Source organism: Salvelinus sp. IW2-2015, linkage group LG18 (assembly GCF_002910315.2).
Source record: "Salvelinus sp. IW2-2015 linkage group LG18, ASM291031v2, whole genome shotgun sequence".
NCBI classification, from domain to species: domain Eukaryota; kingdom Metazoa; phylum Chordata; class Actinopteri; order Salmoniformes; family Salmonidae; genus Salvelinus; species Salvelinus sp. IW2-2015.
Window position 1 is genome coordinate 14424759 of NC_036858.1, and position 22389 is coordinate 14447147.

General features: G+C 42.2%; 1 protein-coding gene across 1 annotated transcript; it reads left to right on the top strand.

Annotated features, from left to right (window-relative positions):
* The first annotated feature begins 4665 nt into the window (after positions 1 to 4665).
* LOC111978594 (noggin-2-like) lies at positions 4666 to 7294 on the top strand. The gene has a single exon (XM_024008720.2). It carries the CDS (start codon positions 6000 to 6002, stop codon positions 6633 to 6635), a length of 636 nt encoding a protein of 211 aa, XP_023864488.1. The 5' UTR covers positions 4666 to 5999; the 3' UTR covers positions 6636 to 7294.
* The last annotated feature ends 15095 nt before the right edge of the window (positions 7295 to 22389 follow it).

The window sequence follows — 22389 nt, forward strand, 5'->3', positions numbered from 1 at the left end:
ATGCCGAGAGGTGAGAGCTGTCTATTACATGAGCTGCTCAGTGTGTGTAGATAATCCTTACTATCGCAGCTTTTTTGAAGGATATAGCCATGGAGAACTGCAAAAGACATACTGCTCTCAACAACATTGCTGCCCTGAATTTAGCAAGTGCTATTGACAAAGAATAGTGGGGAAAAGTTGTGATGGACTACTTTCTGGAGGATGATCGTGCCATACTGACGCTCTCTGACTCTGAAAATGGATCATATGATGAAGAAATCCCTGATTTAGGTAAAAACATTTTCACTGAAGCAGACAMTATAGTCTTCTGAAGACAGTGATTGGGAAGAAACTGAGATCAACAGTGTTGTTGTCACGGAAGAAATTGACCGAGTTTTGAAATCAGTGGAATGCCTTGTGGAAGGGGAGTATGAGAACGAAATGAAGAGATTAAGAAAATTCGGACGTTTGCGGAGGGAGTCGAATGGAAAACACAGAACACCTGTCATGAAACACCTGTCTCTGGATTACATCTTCAAACTAAGGGCAACCATGGCATCCGTGACAGAGAGGGAGAAAGATCTGACGATTCTTTTGGCATTGAACAAGGTCAGTGTGAACCGGAGTGACTTGACACAACAGTCTAAGCAAGCTGTACAAACAAAACGCAAACAACAAAGGGCTTCTTCCTTAGTGAAAGGGGTTCCAGTCTGCCGTGAAGCATTCATCCATGTATACAGGTAAGAGTCTCACTAGCTGGCTCGCTAGCTACGTGTATGATCTGTGTAGTAATATTATTAATATCTCAGAAAGCCATTTGCATTGCTAGTTATAGGTTTCTACTAGCTAGCTAACATTGAACCTAGTTGGTTAGCTTCAGCTACCTGCAGATTTATACTACATCATTGCATGCATGGCGGCTAGCTATGACAATCCGTTTGTATTGCTACTGTATGGGATTACGGTTCATTGTTGAGCAAGCTAGCTAGCTAGCAACATGTCTAAACAAAAGACTCCGCTTCGCCAGATGATTACATGACCCATCAAGTTAGCCAGGTGTGTCTGGAGCAGATTACGGCCATCTATTGTATTTCATGAAAATGTGAACAGGTCTAGACAATACTACTTCCAACACTTTAAGATGCTCTGATGAAGGTCAACTGACCGAAAGCTCAGACACAATCACATGGCCTCACATTTGAATCCTGAAAGAGATGGGCAGGGCTAAGGCTTGAGAGGGTGTGAACGCTGCTGAATGGGTGTGAACAAATAAGGGCACTCAAGTAGGTGTACCAAAAAATGTAAGTACCATTTTCTCAAAAGTGAGATAAAAAGTAGAATTACTTTCCCATTGTTCCTCAACTGCAGTGCATTGTATACTATTTTGAAGCTCTGAGTCAGTACATTTATCCAATGTAGAAAACACTGTTTCAAATTTTGGAACATAAGATCGAAACAGCAGTGATGTAAAGTACTACTTAAGTAGTTTTGGGGGGTATCTGTACTTTACTATTTATATTTMTATCAACTTTTACTTTTACWTCACTACATTCCCAAAGAAAAMMATGTACTTTATACTCCATATATTTTCCCTGACACATAAAAGTACTAGTTACATTTTGACTGCTTAGCAGGACACTGGCATCTCTACTGCCTCTGATCTGACGGACTCACTAAACACAAATGCTTTGTTTGTAAATGATGTCTGAGTGTTGGAGTGTACCCCTGGCGACCCGCAAAAAAATAAAAAACAAGACAATGGGGCCGTCTGGTTTGCTTTATATAAGGAATTTGAAATGATTTATACTTTTACTTTTGATACTTAAGTATATTTTAGCAATTCCATTTACTTTTGATACTTAAGTATATTTAAAACSAAATACTTTTCGACTTTTACTCAAGTAGTATTTTACTGGATGACTTTCACTTTTACTTGAGTCATTTTCTATTAAGGTATCTTTACTTTTACTCAAGTGTGACAATTAGGTACTTTTTCCACCACTGCGAAAGAGGTGTTCGGTCACAAATAGCCTATAGGCGCACTTGATATTGTGTCCCCAGCAGAGAACTAGAGATCAGGGGTGGCATCCGGCACACATCTATATATAGCCTAATAAGAATCTAATTCTAAAACACTGAGAAATATTTAAATTGTATCAATGACATGGACTAGATGTTAAAAACACCAAACGCTCCCATTGACTGAAATTYAAAAAGCATGACCCTCCCCCATTCTGTACCTTTAGATCCATCCCATTGTCCGTGAAAACACAGAGAAAGGTATGTGTTGAAAATCACTCCTGTGTAGAAGTCCATAACCTTAATAAATAAGCATCCCAAGGTTAACGATATAGGCATTGCTATAAGAGAGTGTGAGACAATTGAAATATGGAACTTTCAGGGTTTTATCATTGTTATTGATAGAGTTTTACAGAGTACTAAAAAATATTGCTGTTGCTAGCTGGCATGTCTTTCTGTGCTGCCGATGGCTAGCATTATTGGACATTCTGGGAGATGTAGTTTAAGTTCTCTAAGGTCTGAATGGGATAAATGTGATTCCACATTGTAGCTTGTTTGTAATAATACAGTGTTTTTGTACATGAGTTGTTGTACTTGAGTACTGTCAACACTGAAAGCACCTAGCAATGCATTCGAGATGTGAGACAGGATATGTTTAACTTTTCTTCATAATCTTCTATAGAACAACTTGTCAGATGGTGAATTGAAGACTGATGTGTTCCTGTCCCGTCTTTTCATAATATCATTGCAGGTATAGTGCGGCAGGTAGCCGAGCGGTTAAAAGCGCTGGGCCAGTAACTGAAAGGGCGCTTGTTCGAATCCCTGCGCTGGCAAGGTGGAAAAGCCTGCCGTTCTGCCCTCGAGCAAGGCAGTTAAACAACAACTGCTCCCCGGACGCGGATGAAGTCGATTAAGGCAGCCCCCCCGCACCTCACTGATTCAGAGGGGTTGGGTTTAATGCCGAAGACACATTTCAGTTGAATACATTCAGTTGAGCAACTGACTAGGTATTCCCTTTCCTCTCTATTGTCTTAAGAATGACTATTAAACAGTCTTTTGTATTGAAGATGGTTTATTCTGTCATTCTATACATAATGGCTGTATGAACAAATGTGATAGTGTCCATGAAAGATGGTGCGTTGAAAACGGGTGTGCTTCTGTCTTTCCATAATATAATTGGAGATATACATAAAAGCACTGAGAGACAGCCGTGGTGTCACTCTTCATTTCTTGGTGGTTCCGTGGTGCATATGAAGAGTGCCACCGATTTAGCAAACATACGCTCACTCCCGCACACACCCACACAGACATACACACATCCACGCACACTCTCTCTCTCTCTCTCTGTCACACACACGGTAGCATTGATAAGATAATTAGGGTTGATTGGCAAAAAACATGAATCAAAGTATCCTATCAATCAAATTCTCTAACCAATTGTCTTTAAATGGAGAAGGTGATACGGAGACGGTAAGTTAGTAAACAAAGACTTGTTATCACGTTGTAATGGAATGAACATGGACGCACACTCTCTCCCCATTGATAAGAATGGTGAGGCAAACTGTCCTGGGATTCCTGCACGCTGGATCAACGCCCCCTAGTGACCACTATAAGAGCAAGTACCCTATCACAACCACACACATCAGTCCGTCTCTTACACTGTACTGTGTACAGAGCACAGTTACAACAGTCAAATTATGGAAATTATAATAGCTTCTACAACTGATAAATTGATCAAATAGCCTCAACCAAAAGTATGTGTTATGACTATATGCGTCAAAGAGGTCAAGTGCTGAACACTACTCCAAAATATGGAACATTTGATTGACCAAGCATAAAATGTGTCTAGAAACGTCTAATTAGCTCTTAATGACAAGAGACTGTGTTGATAGTAAGTTAGTTGCATCAACATTCGTTTATAGAAGCCTGATTATGCATAATTAGGCCTACCCATTAAATKATTTTCTCCATATCAGTTGCGTTATTGACAGCTCCATATATTCAACTGAAAACAACCTTTGGGGCTCAAACATGATCCTCTCATCAGTGCGGTTAGTCAGCATGGGAAAGGTAACGTTTAGTAAGGCTATCCATGACCATTTATAGCTTTAATTGCGCGCTTATTTTGTGACCCCAAAGTTCAAACAGCGAATTCCTGTGTGCGGACAGAGGTCCTCGTGAACAAAGGTGGAATGTGATGCTCGTTTTCCGTTACAACCCCTCGGACACGCTACTAAACGTTTCCCACCATTCTCATGGGAATGTTATAAACTGGGAAACTAGCTACCTCAATGAAATATTGACCGCGTATTGTTACCTCGAGTGCGTTGCAGTAAGATAGTAATTGCGCACAAGTTACGAAATATGAGGAGAGACAGGCAGATTGCAATGTAATGAGAGCATTGCTACTGTAGCTYTAGTGCTATATTATGACTATTTTATTTTGGGGAGAATGCAAAAGYTGTGGCTACATCACAGTTTAGGATATAATGTCTCTGTCAGTGATAAATCGGTTTCTTTAGGACCCTGTGGATAGTGTGATTGTGGCCGATATTTTCCACATTCTGTGAGGGGAGGGGGCCGAGGGGTGCTGTCAATCATAGTGAAAGTGGCAGTGGTGGGCAGGACCCGCTGACACTTTGTACCGTCGGAGGGGGATATTTAACTTGGGTTTGAGCACCGCTCGCAACAGACACACTCATACACAGTGTGTCTAAGCAAAGAGACGCTCAGCGCCAAGTCTCAGACCTCCTAAAGAAGGAGCAAGTAAGTAGGCGCTACTGTAGCAGCTATCAAAGGAGTAAAGATTCTCCCCCAGGAATTACTGCAAACACTGACCGGGCAAAAGACTGCAGAACTTGGGCTGATTCGACCATGCAACCGCGCTGGGACTTGTAGCTCTTTTTGATATCAATAGCGAAATCATCAATGTCATTGAGGTGAAAAGGGAAATCAAACTGAACTGAACTTAAACTGGCATGTTAGCTTTTGCGTTTGATATGCATTTTATTCGTGTCKGTTTATATTAAGTTGTGAAGTTGTTTTCGTTTTAAATTTTGGTGCGCAAAACCACTGTGCGTCCTGGAGGGGTATTTGTAGGGGTAAAGCTACATTTTGGTTTGGATAGACCTTTTCATCAGGACCGGGAAATGGTTCTGCTTGCATAGGTGTGGGAGAGAGACTACAGTGGTGCGTTTTGCCAAAGAGAGGACATCTGACTACACGTGGACAATTTCAGTGAGGTCCCAACAGAACGTTGGAATATCGTACTGGGACTGAATAAAGTCACACGACACCTCTCATCCCATGGATTCTAAACTCGCGTTTGGACTTTCTTAAAAAAGGGGGTGCTAGGACAAGTTGAAAGAAGCCACGTTTATAAAAGTCGTCTGTAAAAATAACATTGACCAAGACAGCCCTAGTTGCCGGGCCCATGACATTTAAAACTTGGTGAAGTACTCTTTTGTGCGCCCTTCTCTCTCTGGGCGTTCTGGATCTATTTTGTCTCTGAGGAGAACGCGGATCTTTAGAAACACTTTATTCCACGCAACTCTCGCCTCAGCCACTGTCATCCAGTCTAGACAATTTGTCGTGGCTTTGAGTGTCCCTGGCGTAACCATGACAACAACAAGAACCCCAAAGTGAATTTGAGAAAAAGAGTGAAACGGGAGAGTGGGTGAATAGAGTTTTTCCATTTTGTTTTGTGCCCTTTTGGTTAAGCCTAAACTTTGTTCTTTTTTTGTTGTTGAGAAGAGGCACTCCGCGTTCTACAAGATTGCATCAGCAGGCAAACATAAGAGGCAGATTGCTAAGGTTCCCTAAAAAGAAACTCCACTCCATGTCATTCAAACCCGACGTGGTCTATTAAAAAGGATCGTCTTGCTCGTGCCTCTACTTCGACTATTTATGAAGCCCCCGGGCTACTCATTTCAAAGTGCACAGTAGCGGTGAAAATAACTCAATATTTAATACACCCTGGGAGCCATCACGCAAAGTTAAATATGGGCTTCTCACAGACGCTACTCGTTTATGTACTTGTGTCCATTCACCTTGGAGTTTCTCAACATTATCTACGCCTGCGCCCCTCGCCCAGCGAGCACCTTCCGGTGCCAGACCTCAAGGAGGACCCAGACCCGGAATACGACCCCCGGGAACAGGACTTGGCCGAGAGGACTCTGCGGAAAAAGCTCGGCAGCAACTTTGATCCCAATTTCATGTCAATCAGCTCGCCCATGCTGGTGAACCTCTCCGTGCAAGAAACCCAGATGAAACTTCAAGGACCCATGCCCAACGAGGTTAAAAAGCTGGATCTCTCAGAGACCCCCTACGGGAAGCGGGTAAAAGTGGGCAAGAAAGCCCGCAGGAAATTTCTGCAGTGGCTGTGGACGTATACGTACTGTCCGGTGGTGTATACCTGGAAGGATTTGGGCTTGAGGTTCTGGCCACGCTACATCAAGGAGGGAAACTGCTTCAATGAGCGCTCTTGTTCCTTCCCCGAGGGGATGTTTTGCAAACCTGTCAAGTCAATCACCAAGACTTTCCTCCGGTGGTATTGTCAAGGGTTTTTAAGACAGAAATATTGTACGTGGATACCGGTGCAATACCCAATAATTTCGGAGTGCAAGTGCTCTTGCTGAGTTTCAATGGAAGTAGTAGGGTCGGGGAAGTGGACTGGAAATATACGGTTTCTATTGCACTGTAAACTCTGGACAGAGGTGGGCACCATAGCGAATCTATTTTTTTATATAGCATTTTAATTGAAATGCCAACATTGTACATATTTAAGAAAAATGCAGCTATTTTTTTTTAATGAACAGGACCATATTTTATTTCATCCCTGAAACGTGTTTTTGGGGGAACACAAGCACTTCAGAAAGAAGAGCTTTTATTTTTTATGAAAAATTTAAGATGGAATGCATATACAACTTCTCCAAGAAGTTCACTTTTTTCAACTGAACATTGATGCTGACTGTTAATTCACTGCAATGCTGCCTAGAGTTTTTGTATGATATTAATATCAATAATAATTCAATTGAAAGTTGAGGATAAAGATATATATAAGGCGTGAACTCAGCTTTTGGAATACATAGTATTGTAGAAATAAACAAATCTGTATGTTTTATTTATTATTTTAACGATTGTGAGTATAGAACATAAGGAAAGAAAATAGCAGAGTATACCAGAAATTATGGGAGATGTCTACTTGAATATTTCTAAAAATAAAATAAAAAGTAAACATATCAGTGTAAATGTTATGGTTACACGTTTTAGCAATAAAGTCTATCTTTTCAACATGTATTAGTGTCAAGCAAGTTGCTTATAAAGTGTGCCCCTGTCCAAGGGGGGCGTGTATGGTCGTGGAGTGGAATGGAGTTGCTAAATGCACAGTAAGTCCGAGCTGAAATGAATCGGGATGGGGGACGTTACTGACGCTCCACGCTGTCACTGTGATTTTAGAAACGGGTGATTTACTATGTTGTGTAATGCGCAACACATACTTAAAACTTCTCGACGGAATTGGCATTCATTGTTTGAGCCAGCGGAGAAGAGAGGCCATGCGTATCCATCCCGTCTCTTACGCAAACGCTCATTTCTCGCATCCAAGGTCTTAACACAACAGTAACATATGATTAAGACATTTCAAACAGTGTCCGATGATGACATGGCGGGTTATACGCAAGCCAGTGTCGTCTGGGTCTGTGCTATTCACTGGAAGCACTGCTGCACAAATACCTACTGGGGTAGAGCAGGCAGGCGCCTTTTCAAGCCCTATGACAGCATACGAAAAAAACAAAGACCATAAAACAATGGTCAACTGTTTTTGACGTTACCAGACTATTAATTGGAGAACGTCTGAGCTGCCTGCAAATTAAAGAGATATGGTCAATTACTCCATGAAATCAAAGCAACGACTCATTTAGCCTACTCCAAGTAGGGGGTTTTATGGTGTTTATATTATTATTTAAATACAATCAACAACTTAAATAGTCGCCATTAACCAATGTTTAGAACATTATAAAATGTTCTTAAACTGGAGCTCTATTATTTCCCACAACACACCATCTTGTGCGCGTTAAAGTGATTTGTGTCTGCGGGCTGAGTTGGATTTGACACTTGCCGCACGGTTATTGTGACAGATATACTGAAGGGATTTTGTAAGGAGAGGAGAGCGGCAATATGCCAGCGGAGGAGGGGGGCTGCTTTCCTTACTGTCAGCTTCTTTCTTGATGTCTCAGGGTTTTAGAAACTGCGTCTCTGACTCGGCGGCGCCACTCAGCCGCCCCCTCTCGACTGCGCAGAATGAAGCACTTTGGGAAACAGTAACCCTTTCAGGCTCTGCCCAGAGTGTATTTTAGAAGCGTGTGAAAGGCTATACGCCACCATGGCTCCCACGAGCTAGGTGCACACCTTTTAGAACAGCCCTGTCAGGCAATCTGGCGTTGTTGGTTTGGATTTCTCTGTGCCATATAGTTTCCTTGCTATTTCATATAATTGATCTCTAGAATGTATATTCCTCCACAATTGTAAGGTGTGAATCTTATAGAAAAGTAAGCCCCCGAAGACAAATTATATATAATAAACTTGGAAGTGATATGAAAAACACAAATTACGCACGTATGTTATAGTTCATTTTAAAAACACATATTACGCACGYATTTTGTGTTAACCATTTGATGTCTGAAATCTTGCTATTCAGTCATTATAATTCCAACAGTCATGAACAGTTGGATCTGAGTGTCATATTAAAGCTTTAACCAAGGGATACAGCACATTGTCTCTCCATGTTTCCCTAGAAGGCACCGTTTCGTGTTTGTGGAACAAACGTGGTAGTCAACCACGAACAACAAAGGGGTTATATATGGGCACCTTACATTGGGTCTAGCCTAAACTACATCACCAAAACAGGTAATGCACTTAGCATATGAGTTCACAATGCATCTTGCTGTATATAGAGTGGTTGTATCAGCCTAGTCTAGGTTCAACAACCACATACTGTATCTAAATGAACTGAAGGCTACCGATGAAGTATGTTATTGAACATAACACTCTATAAATAGACCTAAATATCTTAGCTAAAGTTCCGTTGAAATCCTAATGGCTGACAGGAGGAACCAGACGTCCAAGACGTGACTGACACATTAGAGTGATGATGCATGAAAGTGAAAGGGGTCCCGAACAACATTACAAGTATGCCTTATCATGTGCACTGTGACATGTCAATGGAGTAGGGCCGTGGGCTATTGATGGGCTGAAGGGGTCGTTTGAGTCATTCCCTATTTTTGCATCTGCAAACTGCTTATTAATGAACATGTTACACCTGTCTTAGAAGCATACTGTAGCTAGGCCAGTGTTTTGATACCATTTAGGCATACAGTGGCTTCAGAAAGTATTCACACCCCTTTACTTTTTCCACATTGTTGTCTTACAACCCGAACTCAAAATGGATTACCCCTTAATGTCAAAGTGGAAATATGTTTTTCGAAATTGATACAAATTAATACAAAATAAAAAGCTGAAATGTCTTGAGTCAATAAGTATTCAACCACTTTGATATGGCCAGCCTAAATAAGTTCAGGAGTAAAAATGTATGATTTTTGAATGACTACCTCATGTGAATTTCAAACACAGATTCAACCACAAAGACCAGGGAGGTTTTCCAATGCCTTGCAAAGAAGGGCACCTATTGGTAGATGGGTAAAAAAAGAAGCAGATATTAAATATCCCTTTAAGCGTGGTGAAGTTATTAATTACACTTTGGATGGTGTATCAATACACCCAGTCACTACAAAGATGCAAGCGTCCTTCCTAACTTAGTTGCTGGAGAGGAAGGAAACTGCTCAAAGATTTCACCATGAGGCCATTGGTGACTATAAAACAGTTACGGAGTTTAATGGCTGTGATGGGAGAAAACTGAGGATGGATCAACAACATTGTAGTTACTCCACAGTATTAACCTAATTGACAGAGTGAAAAGAAGAAAGCTTGTACAGAATAATAATATTCCAAAACCTGCATCCTGTTTACAACAAGGCACTAAAGTAATACTGAAAAAAAGAATTGTCCTGAATACAAAGTGTTATGTTTGGGGCAAATCCAACACAACACATTACAGACTACCACTTTTCATATTTTCAAGCATAGTGGAGGCTGCATCATGTTCTGGGTATGCTTGTAATCGTTAAGGACTGGGGAGTTTTCAGGATAAAAATAAATGTAATAGAGTTAAGCACAGGCAAAATCGTAGAGGAAAACCTGGTTCAGTCTGCTTTCCACTAGACACTCGGATATTAATTCACCTTTCAGCAGGACAATAACRTAAAACACAAGGCCAAATCTACACTGGAGTTGCCTACCAAGAAGACAGTGAATGAGTGGCAGAGTTGCAGTTTTGACTTAAATCTCCTTGAAAATCTATGTAAAGACCTGAAAATGGTTGTCTAGTAATGATCAACAACCAAACTGACAGAGCTTGAAGAATTTTGAAAAAAATCATGGGCAAATGTTGCACAATCCATGTGTGGAAAGCTCTTAGACTTACCCAGAAAGATTCACCGTTGTAATCGCTGCCAAAGGTGATTCTAACATTGTATTGAGGGGGTTTGAATACTTATCTAATCAAGATAAACTGAGTGTACAAAACATTAAGAACACATTCCTAACATTGATTTGCACCCCCCCCKCCCKACWCACACACACACACAAGGTGTGCTGGCCCATGTTGACTCCAATGCTTTCCACAGTTGTGTCAAGTTGGCTGGATGTCCTTTGGGTAGTGGGCCATTCTTGATTCACACAGGAAACTGTTGAACGTGAAAAACCCAGCAGCATTGCTGCTCTTGACACAAACCGGTGTGCCTGGCACCTACTACCATACCATGTTCAAAGGCACTTAAATCTTTTGTCTTGCCCATTCACCCTCTGAATGGCATACATGCACAATCCATGTCTCAATTGTCTCAAGGCTTAAAAATCATTCTTTAACATGTCTCCTCCCCTTCATCTACACTAATTGAAGTGGATTTAACAAGTGACATCAATTATGGCTCATAGCCTTCACCTGGATTCACCTGGTCAGTCTATGTCATGGAAAGAGCAGGTGTTTAAAATGTTATGCACACTCTGTGTATATGAGTGTTTAATTCTTCCCCCCCAAAATCTCAAAATGTTAGAATTTTTCTTCCATTTTGACATTAAAGAGTATTTCGTCTAAATCGTTGACAAAAAATTACAATAAAATACATCATAATCCCACTTTTTATCACAAATGTGGAATAAGTCAAAGGGTGTGACTACACTGTAGGTAATTAGAGGTTAGCTATAGTGCTCGTCTGGCTGATTGAGTCACCACGGAAGTTCATGAATGAAACATGTTCCTTGGTAAGTATTAACCTTTTACCACTATTGATCAGTAGGGGCAATGGTACAGTTGTCCATTATATTGGATTCTGCCTGAGATGTTGGTGTCTAGTTCCCATGGACTATAAAACACTATCAATGAAGTATCGCCATTGAGCATGCTTTTTAGTCCAACATTAGGAAACCGGCTAGGTTTTTAGTCCAGGAAACATTCAGTGCCCGTACTCATAAAGCGTCTCAGAGTAAGAGTGCCGATCTAGGATCAGGTCACTCCTATCCATACAACTATATTCATTATGATCGAAATGGCAAAACTGATCGTGCATCAGCGCTACTCTGAGACACTTTGTGAAACGGGCCCAGAATCTTATGACTGAAAATAATGTGACTGAAAAACATTTCCCAGTCTCTCACTCTCTCTTAGAATTCATATACAGGCAATTTAATCATTTTGGTCCAGGGATCGTTAAGTGGACAACTATGATAACGATAAGAACAGCTAAATGATGAGGCTCATCATCGGATGAGCTCAATTAACATGATGAGTTATAGCTGCAGTCCGCAGTGATGGGGACACACTCTCCCTGGTCTCTAGTGTGGCTGTGGCTGGAGACAGGGAGCGAGACAGAGACAGGGTCTGTAACCCCCAAACCCATGGGTGTAGATGCTTGTGAGTCAGCAGTCCTGAGGTTGTTGATGATGACAGGGTATTAGATGGAGAGAAGAGGGAAGGAAATATGGAGGGGAAATAATGGGAAGGGGGGAGGAGATGCTGTCACAAGAGCTGATACCAAACACACCGCCGCCGCCGTCCGCGGGTTCGAGTGGAATTCCTCCCTGACTGCGACTCACAGGCTGTGGTGTTTTGTCTGGCAGGGGTATGTGTGTAATAAGTGTATTTTAGTTAGTGTAATGTATGTGTGTGTTTAAGTTTACGATGTGTGCGTGTGGAATGTGTGTGTGCATGGGGTGAGATCTGGGTATAGGTACAGTGTATGTGTGTGCTTTAATTGTGTGTGTTGGGAAGTGTGTGTGGTATCACAGTGTGTGTGGGTGTGTGTGTGTGTGTGTGTGTCTGTGTTTGTGTATTCCTGGTTGTACAGGTTTTACAGATATTTTACTGACTTCCGGGTGATGATGGATGATGGATGATTCTCAAAATGGGGTCACTAACCACGTTTCCATCCACAGTTAAAGTCATACCATATAAAAAAAAGTCACAACAGCTGTGATGTAAACAAGAGGTTTTGGTACAATTTTATAAATGCAGACAGATAATTTGGTCATTCGTTCATGGTGGGATCTTTTTGTGTTGGTAAAATGTATTATGCGAGAAATGGTGGTGGAAACGACTTTATGCGCAAATATTGATATAATAACCATCATATCGAAGGAAACTTGGAGTCATGCGAAGATATGGTGTGTGGTGCTCCCACTATGACTATGGAAACCATGCAGTTTATTAGGCTACAGATGAAATAACTTATGATGAAGCTTCACAGGGTGGTGAAAGTAAATACCAATAAATATCGAGGGTCTGATTCTGGTGACATGATGATCGATGCTTGACTTCCGTTTGATAAATAAAAAATTATTGGTTTCATAACCTCGTCATGTAGACGAGCCTACATAAGACCTGGTTTGCAAACTACCTCTCTGATAGCCTGGTTTGCTAACTACCTCTCTCAAAGAGTGCAGTGTGTAAAGTCAGAACATCCGCTGTCTCAGCCACTGCCTGTCACCAAGGGAGTACCCCAAGGCTTAATCCTAGGCACCCCACTCTTCTCAATTTATATCAACAACATAGCTCAGTCAGTAGGACGCTCTTTCATCTATTTATATGGATATGATACAAATCAAATTTGATATGCTTGGGGGTAGAAGCTGTTAAGGAGCCTTTTAGACCAAACAATCCGGTACCGCTTGCCGTGTAGTAGCATGAGAGAGCAGTATATGACTTGGGTGACTGGAGTCTTTTACAATTTTTTGGGCCTTCCTCTGACACCGCCTAGTATATAGGTTCTGGATGGCAGGAAGCTTGACCCTAGTGATGTACCGGGCCGTACACACTACCCTCTATAGCGCCTTACGGTCAGATGCCGAGCAGTTGCCATACCAGGTGATGATGCAACCGGTCAGGATGCAGCTGTAGAACTTTTTGAGGATCTGGGGACCCATGCCAAATCTTTTCAATCTCCTGATGGGGAAAAGGTGTTGTCGTGCTCTCTTCACAACTGTCTTGGTGTGTTTAGACCATGATAGTTTGTTGGTGATGTGGACACCAAGGAACTTGAAACCATCGACACGCTCCACTACAGCCCCGTCGATGTCAATGGGGGCGTGTTCGGCCCTCCTTTTCCTGTAGTCCACGATCTGCTCCTTTGTCTTGCTCACGTTGAGGGAGAGGTTGTTGTCCTGGCACCACACTGCCAGGCCTCTGACCTCCTCCCTATAAGCTGTCTCAATGTTGTTGGTGATCAGGCCTACAACTGTTGTGTCGTCAGAAAACGTAATGATGGTGTAGGAGTTGTGTTTGGCCACGCAGTTGTGGGTGAACAGGGAGTACAGGAGGGGACTAACCAAGCAACCCTGAGGGGCCCCAGTGTTGAGGCTCAGCGTGGCAGATGTGTTGTTGCCTACCCTTACCACTTGGGGGCGGCCCGTCAGAAAGTCCAGGATCCAGTTGCAGAGGGAGGTGTTTAGTCCCAGGGTCCTTAGCTTAGTGATGAGCTTTGTGGGCACTATGGCGTTGAACGCTGAGCTGTAGTCAATGAACAGCATTCTCACATAGGTGTTCCTTTTGGCCAGGTGGGAAAGGGCAGTGTGTAGTGCGATTGAGATTTTGTCATCTGTGGATCTGTTGGGGTGGTATGCGAATTGGAGTGGGTCTAGGGTTTCTGGCATGATGGTGTTGATGTGAGCCGTGATCAGCCTTTCAAAGCACTTCATGGCTACGGACGTGAGTGCTACGGGGCTGTAATCGTTTGGGCAGGTTACCTTCGCTATCTTGGGCACAGGGACTATGGTGGTCTGTTTGAAACATGTAGGTATTACAGACTCGGCAAGGGAAAGGTTGAAAATGTCAGTGAAGACACTTGCCAGTTGGTCAGCGCATGCTTTGAGTACACGTCCTGGTAATCCGTCTGGCCCCGCGACTTTGTGAATGTTGACCTGTTTACATTGGCTATGGAGAGCGGGATCACACAGTCGTCCAGGAACAGCTGGTGCTCTCATGCATGCTTCAGTGTTGCTTGCCTCAAAGCAAGCATAAAAGGCATTTGGCTCGTCTGGTAGGCTCAGAACAGGGCAGCACGGCTGGCCCTTGGATGTACACAGAGAGCTAACATTAATAATATGCATGTCAATCTCTCCTGGCTCAAAGTGGAGGAGAGATTGACTTCATCACTACTTGTATTTGTGAGAGGTACTGACATGTTGAACGCACCGAGCGGTCTGTTTGAACTACTGGCACACAGCTCGGACATCCATGCATACACCACAAAACATTCCACCAGAGGTTTCTTCACAGTCCCCAAATCCAGAACAGACTATGGGAGGCGCACAACACTATATAGAGCCATGACTACATGGAACTATATTCCATATCAAGTAACTCCAGCAAGCAGTAAAATTTGATTTAAAAAACAGATAAAAATACACCTTATGGAACAGTGGAGACTGTGAAGCAACACAAACATAGGCAGTCACATGCATACAAACACACAATTACATACGCACTATACACACACGTACACATGGATTTTGTGTTGTAGATATGTGGTAGTAGAGTAGGGGCCTGAGGGCACATGCTTAATATGTTTTTAAATCTGTTGTGAATGTATTGTAATGTTTTAAAAAATTGAGAACTGCCTTAATGTTGCCTTGGCAGCAGCTAATGGGGATACATGATAAATACAAAAACAAATACTAACAATTTGCAAATAGCCATCTCTTGATTAAGACTCAATAATGTTTCCATCTACAGTATGTCCCAAATGGCACCCTATTCCCTATATTGTGCACTACTTTTGAACAGAGTTGTATGGGTCCTGGTCGAAAGTTGTACACTATAAAGGGAAGAGGGTGTCATTTGGGACAGACCCTGTACTCTCATGTCCTCAAACTGCAAACTTCTCTTACATTACCAAGCCATTGAGGCCTAGCAGAGGAAGTCCCATAAAAATAAAAAAAACTCACACGTGAGCTGCTTTTTACGTTGTGATCTTATATACATTTTAATTAGATACTTAGAGCCAGAGTCAGATTTCCCCAGTCACGCTCTGTGACTTCTCTATTTAAACTCTTGTTTAGATGTAGGCTAACAGATAGTGTAAGCCAAAAGGAAAGGGCTAAAAATAGCCGTCGAGTCTTGAGCCGTGCGAAACGGCGTTCCGCCTGGGAATAGGGCATACACCGCGCTCTGTTACCATGGTTACTCCTTTCTTTTCCATATCCAGGATTGGCTTCAATTACTGTTCTTTTTGCTATCCATGCCATGACAAAATGTCAAAATGTAGCCTTTATCGTGGTTTTGTCCAATAATGGCTTAAAATGTGTATAAAAGTTAATGGCGCATTGGGTGTCTAGTGAATCCAGTGGCTGTCTGGTATTTTAGTGGTATTTGTGTCAGTGTTATAGGCCTAACATACACACACCCAAAAATAGACATTTGGTTCCCCATCAAATCATAAACAAATTGACACTGTCTAAAAATGGAGTCTCACGTTTTTGAACTGTGAAGCAACAGACGATGCAGGACCTATCAAACAGGCAAGCACGCAGTCACACACATGCACACACACACACACACAATGTCTGATGTTAGATAACCTCATCATTTCAACACCAACACTAACCACCAGCACACAAACACACAAAGTGTTCTTCTGTTTATCTCAGGATTCGATTTAATCACAACAAACTTAAATCTAACAACAAACATACTTCAAAGTATTTACACCCCTTGACTTTCTCCATATTTTGTTGTGTTACAAGGTGGGATTAAAATGGTTTGAATTGACATTGTCTGTAATGTCAAAGTGTAAGAAAAATTCTAACATTTGCACTAAAAAAAATATTATAAAATACTATATGTATTATGTGATTTCATAAGCTAATGTTTACTCCTGAACTTATTTAGGCATAACATAACAAAGGGGTTGAATACTTATTGACTCAAGACATTTCAGATTTTCATTTTTAATTAATTTGTCAACATTTCTAAAAACATAATTCCACTTTGACATTATGGGGTATTGTGTGTAGGCCAGTGACACAAAATGTAAATGTAATCCATTTTAAAATCAGGCTGTAACACAACAACATTTGGAAAAAGTCCTGGGGTGTAAATACTTTCTGAAGGCACTGTAGGTGGGTCGTTCCACGAAAAGAGTGCCTTTTGATATTTTGATATTTTTGATATTTTAAGTAGAAATTGTGCACCAATATTGAGTTTTAGAAGCCTGTTTTATTAAATTAAGTGTCATTTAATAGACCACATGGAGAATTAAGTAAATCTGCTAAACTGACGAAATTCAGCATTTTGACATGTCCCTCCGCCATCCCTGTGTCACTTCTAGGAAGATTTCAACCCACTTAAACCCCCAAAAATGTAGACCGTTTACTCTACCGACTATTTTGTGAGAAGACCAATTTTCGGGATGTCTCAACGTCTGACAAACACAGATCTAGCTCTGTCGCATTTCACTGTAGTTACAGAAGAGCGAAATAGGCCGATGCGGTGGATTGAGACGCATCCCATGCAAAAAATATCTGTAGCTTAAATTGACAGATTTTTATGGGGATTTTTTTTGTGTGATGCTAATTCAATTCCCACGCGGGCGCGGACATCGACCGTACGGGGTGAATATAACAGGCTTTTAAAATTCAATATTGGTGCACAATTTCTACTTAAAATATCAAAAGTGCACACTTGTCGTGGAAAAACCCACGTAGTGACTTCAGAAAGTATTCATTTTGTTCATTTTCATCTGTCCCCCATTTTAAGGTCAACCCTGTTATGTGAACTGAACTCTCGATTTTAATATGGCGTAACCTTTCCTAGTTAATATATATATATATATAGATATATATATATAAACATGATATATAAACATACATAAGCATATATTGATACACTGAACATCTAATAGTCCAATCATAGTGTAAAAGAAGGTTCTAGTCTTTTTGACAATTGTTTGGTGTTTTGTGGTGGAAAACTGAGTGTGCCCGGGCCGAGTATAACACGTCAAGCCTTTTACCCATAGATAGACGGATCCACTCGTGTAGAAAACCCATCTTTCACAAGCCCCGTAATATGGACTAGGCACAAGCTTCATATTGGTAGAAAGAGGGGATTGAGCTGCAACCACTGCAAGAAACTGTAAATCCCTAGTTTAAACACACGGGGGATCTATTGAATATTCAAAAACGGCAGATTTAAGATGAAACGGCCAACCCTGTCACTTTATCTGGCACTTAATATGCACTRACTATAGTATTGCTTTTATTTCACCTCTTGAGATGTGAAAACAGGTTTTTTACTAAGTTGAACGTGTACTCTTTATGACAGAATGTGAAAATGAGATGAAATCCATAGTTTTACTTCTTAAAAGACACCGAATTGGTGGAATGACCCAGGTACTTTGGTAAGCACGTCAAAGTTGTTCCCCAGACTACTCAAGTCCATCATGATTGCGCCAGCCCCGGGGGCAGATAGATATACACACTTCAGTCTCCCCCCCATTAGATTCTATATTTTCCATATCCATCTCTCGGCTCCCGATTGCAGTGAAGTGAAGATGTCTCGTCCTCCCCTCCATACACCCCTCCCTACTCCACCCTCCATCCCACGGCCGTCTCCCAGTGCCCCTATGTGCGCATTGTTGGCGTGCCTAGAAAGTTTAACTTCGCCACAGTGTGTATTTACAGAACCTAATAGGTTTGGAGGCCATGATGGCGCCTCGCTCTGAAACGTGTACACCCCCCAAACTACAAATCAAACCTCTCGATGGTGGAGTTTTGCAATCACACGTGGGTGTACGCTACAGCAAAGAGCACATATTTCACGATAGGATGAATCATGACTCAATTATGATTGTATGAAATCGTAAATAACATTCTAGAAGAAGGCATGTGTGTAAGAATGGGTACATGCCTATGTAAGTATGCAGGGTCTGTACATAGATGGATGTGTTTATTACAATATGTGCAAGTGTATGAGGAAGTGTGTGTGTTTATTCCAGTGTGTGGGTGTGTGTATGAGAAAGTGTGTGTGTGTGTGTGTGTGTGTGTGTGTGTGTGTGTGTGTGTGTGTGTGTGTGTGTGTGTGTGTGTGTGTGTGTGTGTGTGCACGTGCATGTGTGTATACCCACTTATATGTCTCTATAGAACCATCCTCATCCCCCCTCGTCCTCCTCCTCTCTGAAAAGCTCTGAAAGCGAACGAGTGTGACGGGGGAGAAACACTCAGTCCATTGTTTTATTTTCTTCCTTGGACAAAAAGAGAGGGGGGACCAAACAGGTGAAAATAACTAGCTCTATTATGCCCAGGCATGACTTGGGCCACTGAACCTGACGTTCTGACGCCTGCCTGTCTGTCGTATTCAACAGAGGTGGTCTATTCAGAGCATGGGGACGCGGGGACACACTGCAGGGGGGTGTGTGTGTGTAAGGAGGAGAAGGGGGGGGGGGGGCACTGAGCTGAACACAGGGGCTAGGGGCTGGAGAATGCCTGGTGACGGGTCACCAAAAACAGAGCGGACGGCACACAATAGGGCCAGGACATTCCTGACATAACCCCGGCACACCGGAGAGGAAGTGCAGGGATTTATTGGTGTCAACGGCCCGCTGAGAAAGGGCCCCCGCGCCCCTTTTGTCCCCCCTTACCCCACCTGACAGAGCTGAATCGAGACATCACACACACACACACAACCACACACACACACACACACACACACACACACACACACACACACACACACACACACACACCACACACCACACACACCACACACACACACACACACACAACACACACACACACACACACACACACACACACACACGTCCTCTCTCCCTGGGAAGAAAGCACCAATTAGGAGATGGGCATATAGGGCCACAGGGGTTTGGAGTGGAAGGAAGGGGGGGACGTGTGTGTGTGTGTTTGTGTGAATAGAATGAATGTGTCAAGGGAGACCCGAAGGGGAGGCTTTTCAATTCAATGTGCACAAGTTTGACCCCATGGGAACATTGCTATGAACCTGTGTGTCTGTGAGCATTACAACTCATCGGCTGCATTTACACAGGCAGCACAATTCTGATATTTTTTCCACTAATTGGTCTTTTGACCAATCACATCAGATCTTTTCACATCAGTTCCTTTTCAGCAGACCAGTTATCTAGGCCTAGGACCCCTAGACTTAGCGAGCACATCAATTTAGCAAGCTAGTTAATCAGTTTCGAAACACTGTGCTATAGATGCATCTTGTTAATTGTGGTCCAATTAATCTGGTATTTACAGTGCTTTCAGAAAGTATTCACACCCCTTGACTTTTGTAGCCCAACATTTTGTGTCACTGGCCTACACACAATACCCCATAATGTCAAAGTGGAATTATGTTTCTATACATTTTTACAAATTAATAAAAAATGAAAAGCTGAAATGTGTTGAGTCAATAAGTATTCAACCCCTTTGTTACGGCAAGCCTAAATAAGTTCAGGAGTGGAAATTTGCTTAAGAAGTGACATAAGTTGCATGGACTCAATCTGTGTGCAATAATAGTGTTTAACATGATTTTGATATGACTACCTCATCTCTGTACCCCACACATACAAGTATCTGTAAGGTCCCTCAGTCGAGCAGTGAATTTCAAACACAGATTAGTGGGACTATCATTTCTTTTTTAACAGGGCAATGACACAACACACATCCAGGGTGTGTACGGGCTATTTGACCAAGAAGGAGAGGGATGGTGTGCTGCATCAGATGACCTGGCCTCCACAATCACCTGACCTCAACCCAATTGAGATGGTTTGGGATGAGTTGGACCACAGAGTGAAGGAAAAGCAGCCAACAAGTGCTCAACATATGTGGAAACTCCTTCAAGACGGTTGGAAATGCATTCCAGGTGAAGCTGGTTGAGAGAATGCCAAGAGTGTGCAAAGCTGTCATCAAGGCAAAGGGTGGCTACTTTGAAGAATCTCAAATCTCAAATATATTTTGATTTGTTTTACACTTTTTTGGTTACTACAGGATTCCATATGTGTTATTTCATAGTMTTGATGTCTTCACTATTATTCTACAATGTATAAAATAGTAAAAAATAAAGAACAACCCAATGAGTAMGTGTGTCCAAACTTTTGACTAGTACTGTATATATATTTTTTTTATGATTTCATGAAAAATGTTTTTTGGGCTTACTGCTATTAGCCCATACAAATGCATTGAATAACAGATTCACTACATGGAACAACAGATAGTCCCCCCTCAAAAAACAAAAGGAAGCTTGTTCTGAAGTGTCTGTCTTATATCTGAGAGATGTAAGAAAGATCAGGAAATATATATATATACAGTGGGGAGAACAAGTATTTGATACACTGCCGATTTTGCAGGTTTTCCTACTTACAAAGCATGTAGAGGTCTGTAATTTTTATCATAGGTACACTTCAACTGTGAGAGACGGAATCTAAAAAAAAATCCAGAAAATCACATGTATGATTTTTAAATAATTAATTTGCATTTTATTGCATGACATAAGTATTTGATCACCTACCAACCAGTAAGAATTCCGGCTCTCACAGACCTGTTAGTTTTTTCTTTAAGAAGCCCTCCTGTTCTCCACTCATTACCTGTATTAACTGCACTGTTTGAACTCGTTACCTGTATAAAAGACACCTGTCCACACACAATCAAACAGATTCCAACCTCTCCACAATGGCCAAGACCAGAGAGCTGTGTAAGGACATCAAGGGATAAAATTGTAGACCTGCACAAGGCTGGGATGGGCTACAGGACAATAGGCAAGCAGCTTGGTGAGAAGGAAACAACTGTTGGCGCAATTATTAGAAAATGGAAGAAGTTCAAGATGACGGTCAATCACCCTCGGTCTGGGGCTCCATGCAAGATTTCACCTCGTGGGGCATCAATGATCATGAGGAAGGTGAGGGATCAGCCCAGAACTACACGGCAGGACCTGGTCAATGACCTGAAGAGAGCTGGGCCCACAGTCTCAAAGAAAACCATTAGTAAACACACTACGCCATCATGGATTAAAATCCTGCAGCGCACGCAAGGTCCCCCTGTTAAGCCAGTGCATGTCCAGGCCTGTCTGAAGTTTGCCAATGACCATCTGGATGATCCAGAGGAGGAATGGGAGAAGGTCATGTGGTCTGATGAGACAAAATAGAGCTTTTTGGTCTAACTCCACTCGCCGTGTTTGGAGGAAGAAGAAGTATGAGTACAACCCCAAGAACACCATCCCAACCGTGAAGCATGGAGGTGGAAACATCATTCTTTGGGGATGCTTTTCTGCAAGGGGACAGGACGACTGCACCGTATTGAGGGGAGGATGGATGGGCCATGTATCGCGAGATCTTGGCCAACAACCTCCTTCCTCAGTAAGAGCATTGAAGATGGGTCGTGGCTGGGTCTTCCAGCATGACAATGACACGAAGCACACAGCCATGGCAACTAAGGAGTGGCTCCGTAAGAAGCATCTCAAGGTCCTGGAGTGGCCTAGCCAGTCTCCAGACCTGACCCAATAGAAAATCTTTGAGGGAGCTGAAAGTCCGTATTGCCCAGCGACAGCCCCGAAACCTGAAGGATCTGGAGAAGATCTGTAGGGAGGAGTGGGCCAAAATCCCTGCTGCAGTGTGTGCAAACCTAGTCAAGAACTAAGGAAACGTATGATCTCTGTAATTGCAAACAAAGGTTTCTGTACCAAATATTAAGTTCTGCTTTTCTGATGTATCAAATACTTATGTCATGCAATAAAATGCAAATTAATTACTTAAAAATCATACAATGTGATTTTCT

What these genes read in the sequence shown, in the direction of transcription:
- LOC111978594 (XM_024008720.2), top strand. Translation starts at nt 6,000, where the DNA reads ATGGGCTTCTCACAGACGCTACTCGTTTATGTACTTGTGTCCATTCAC.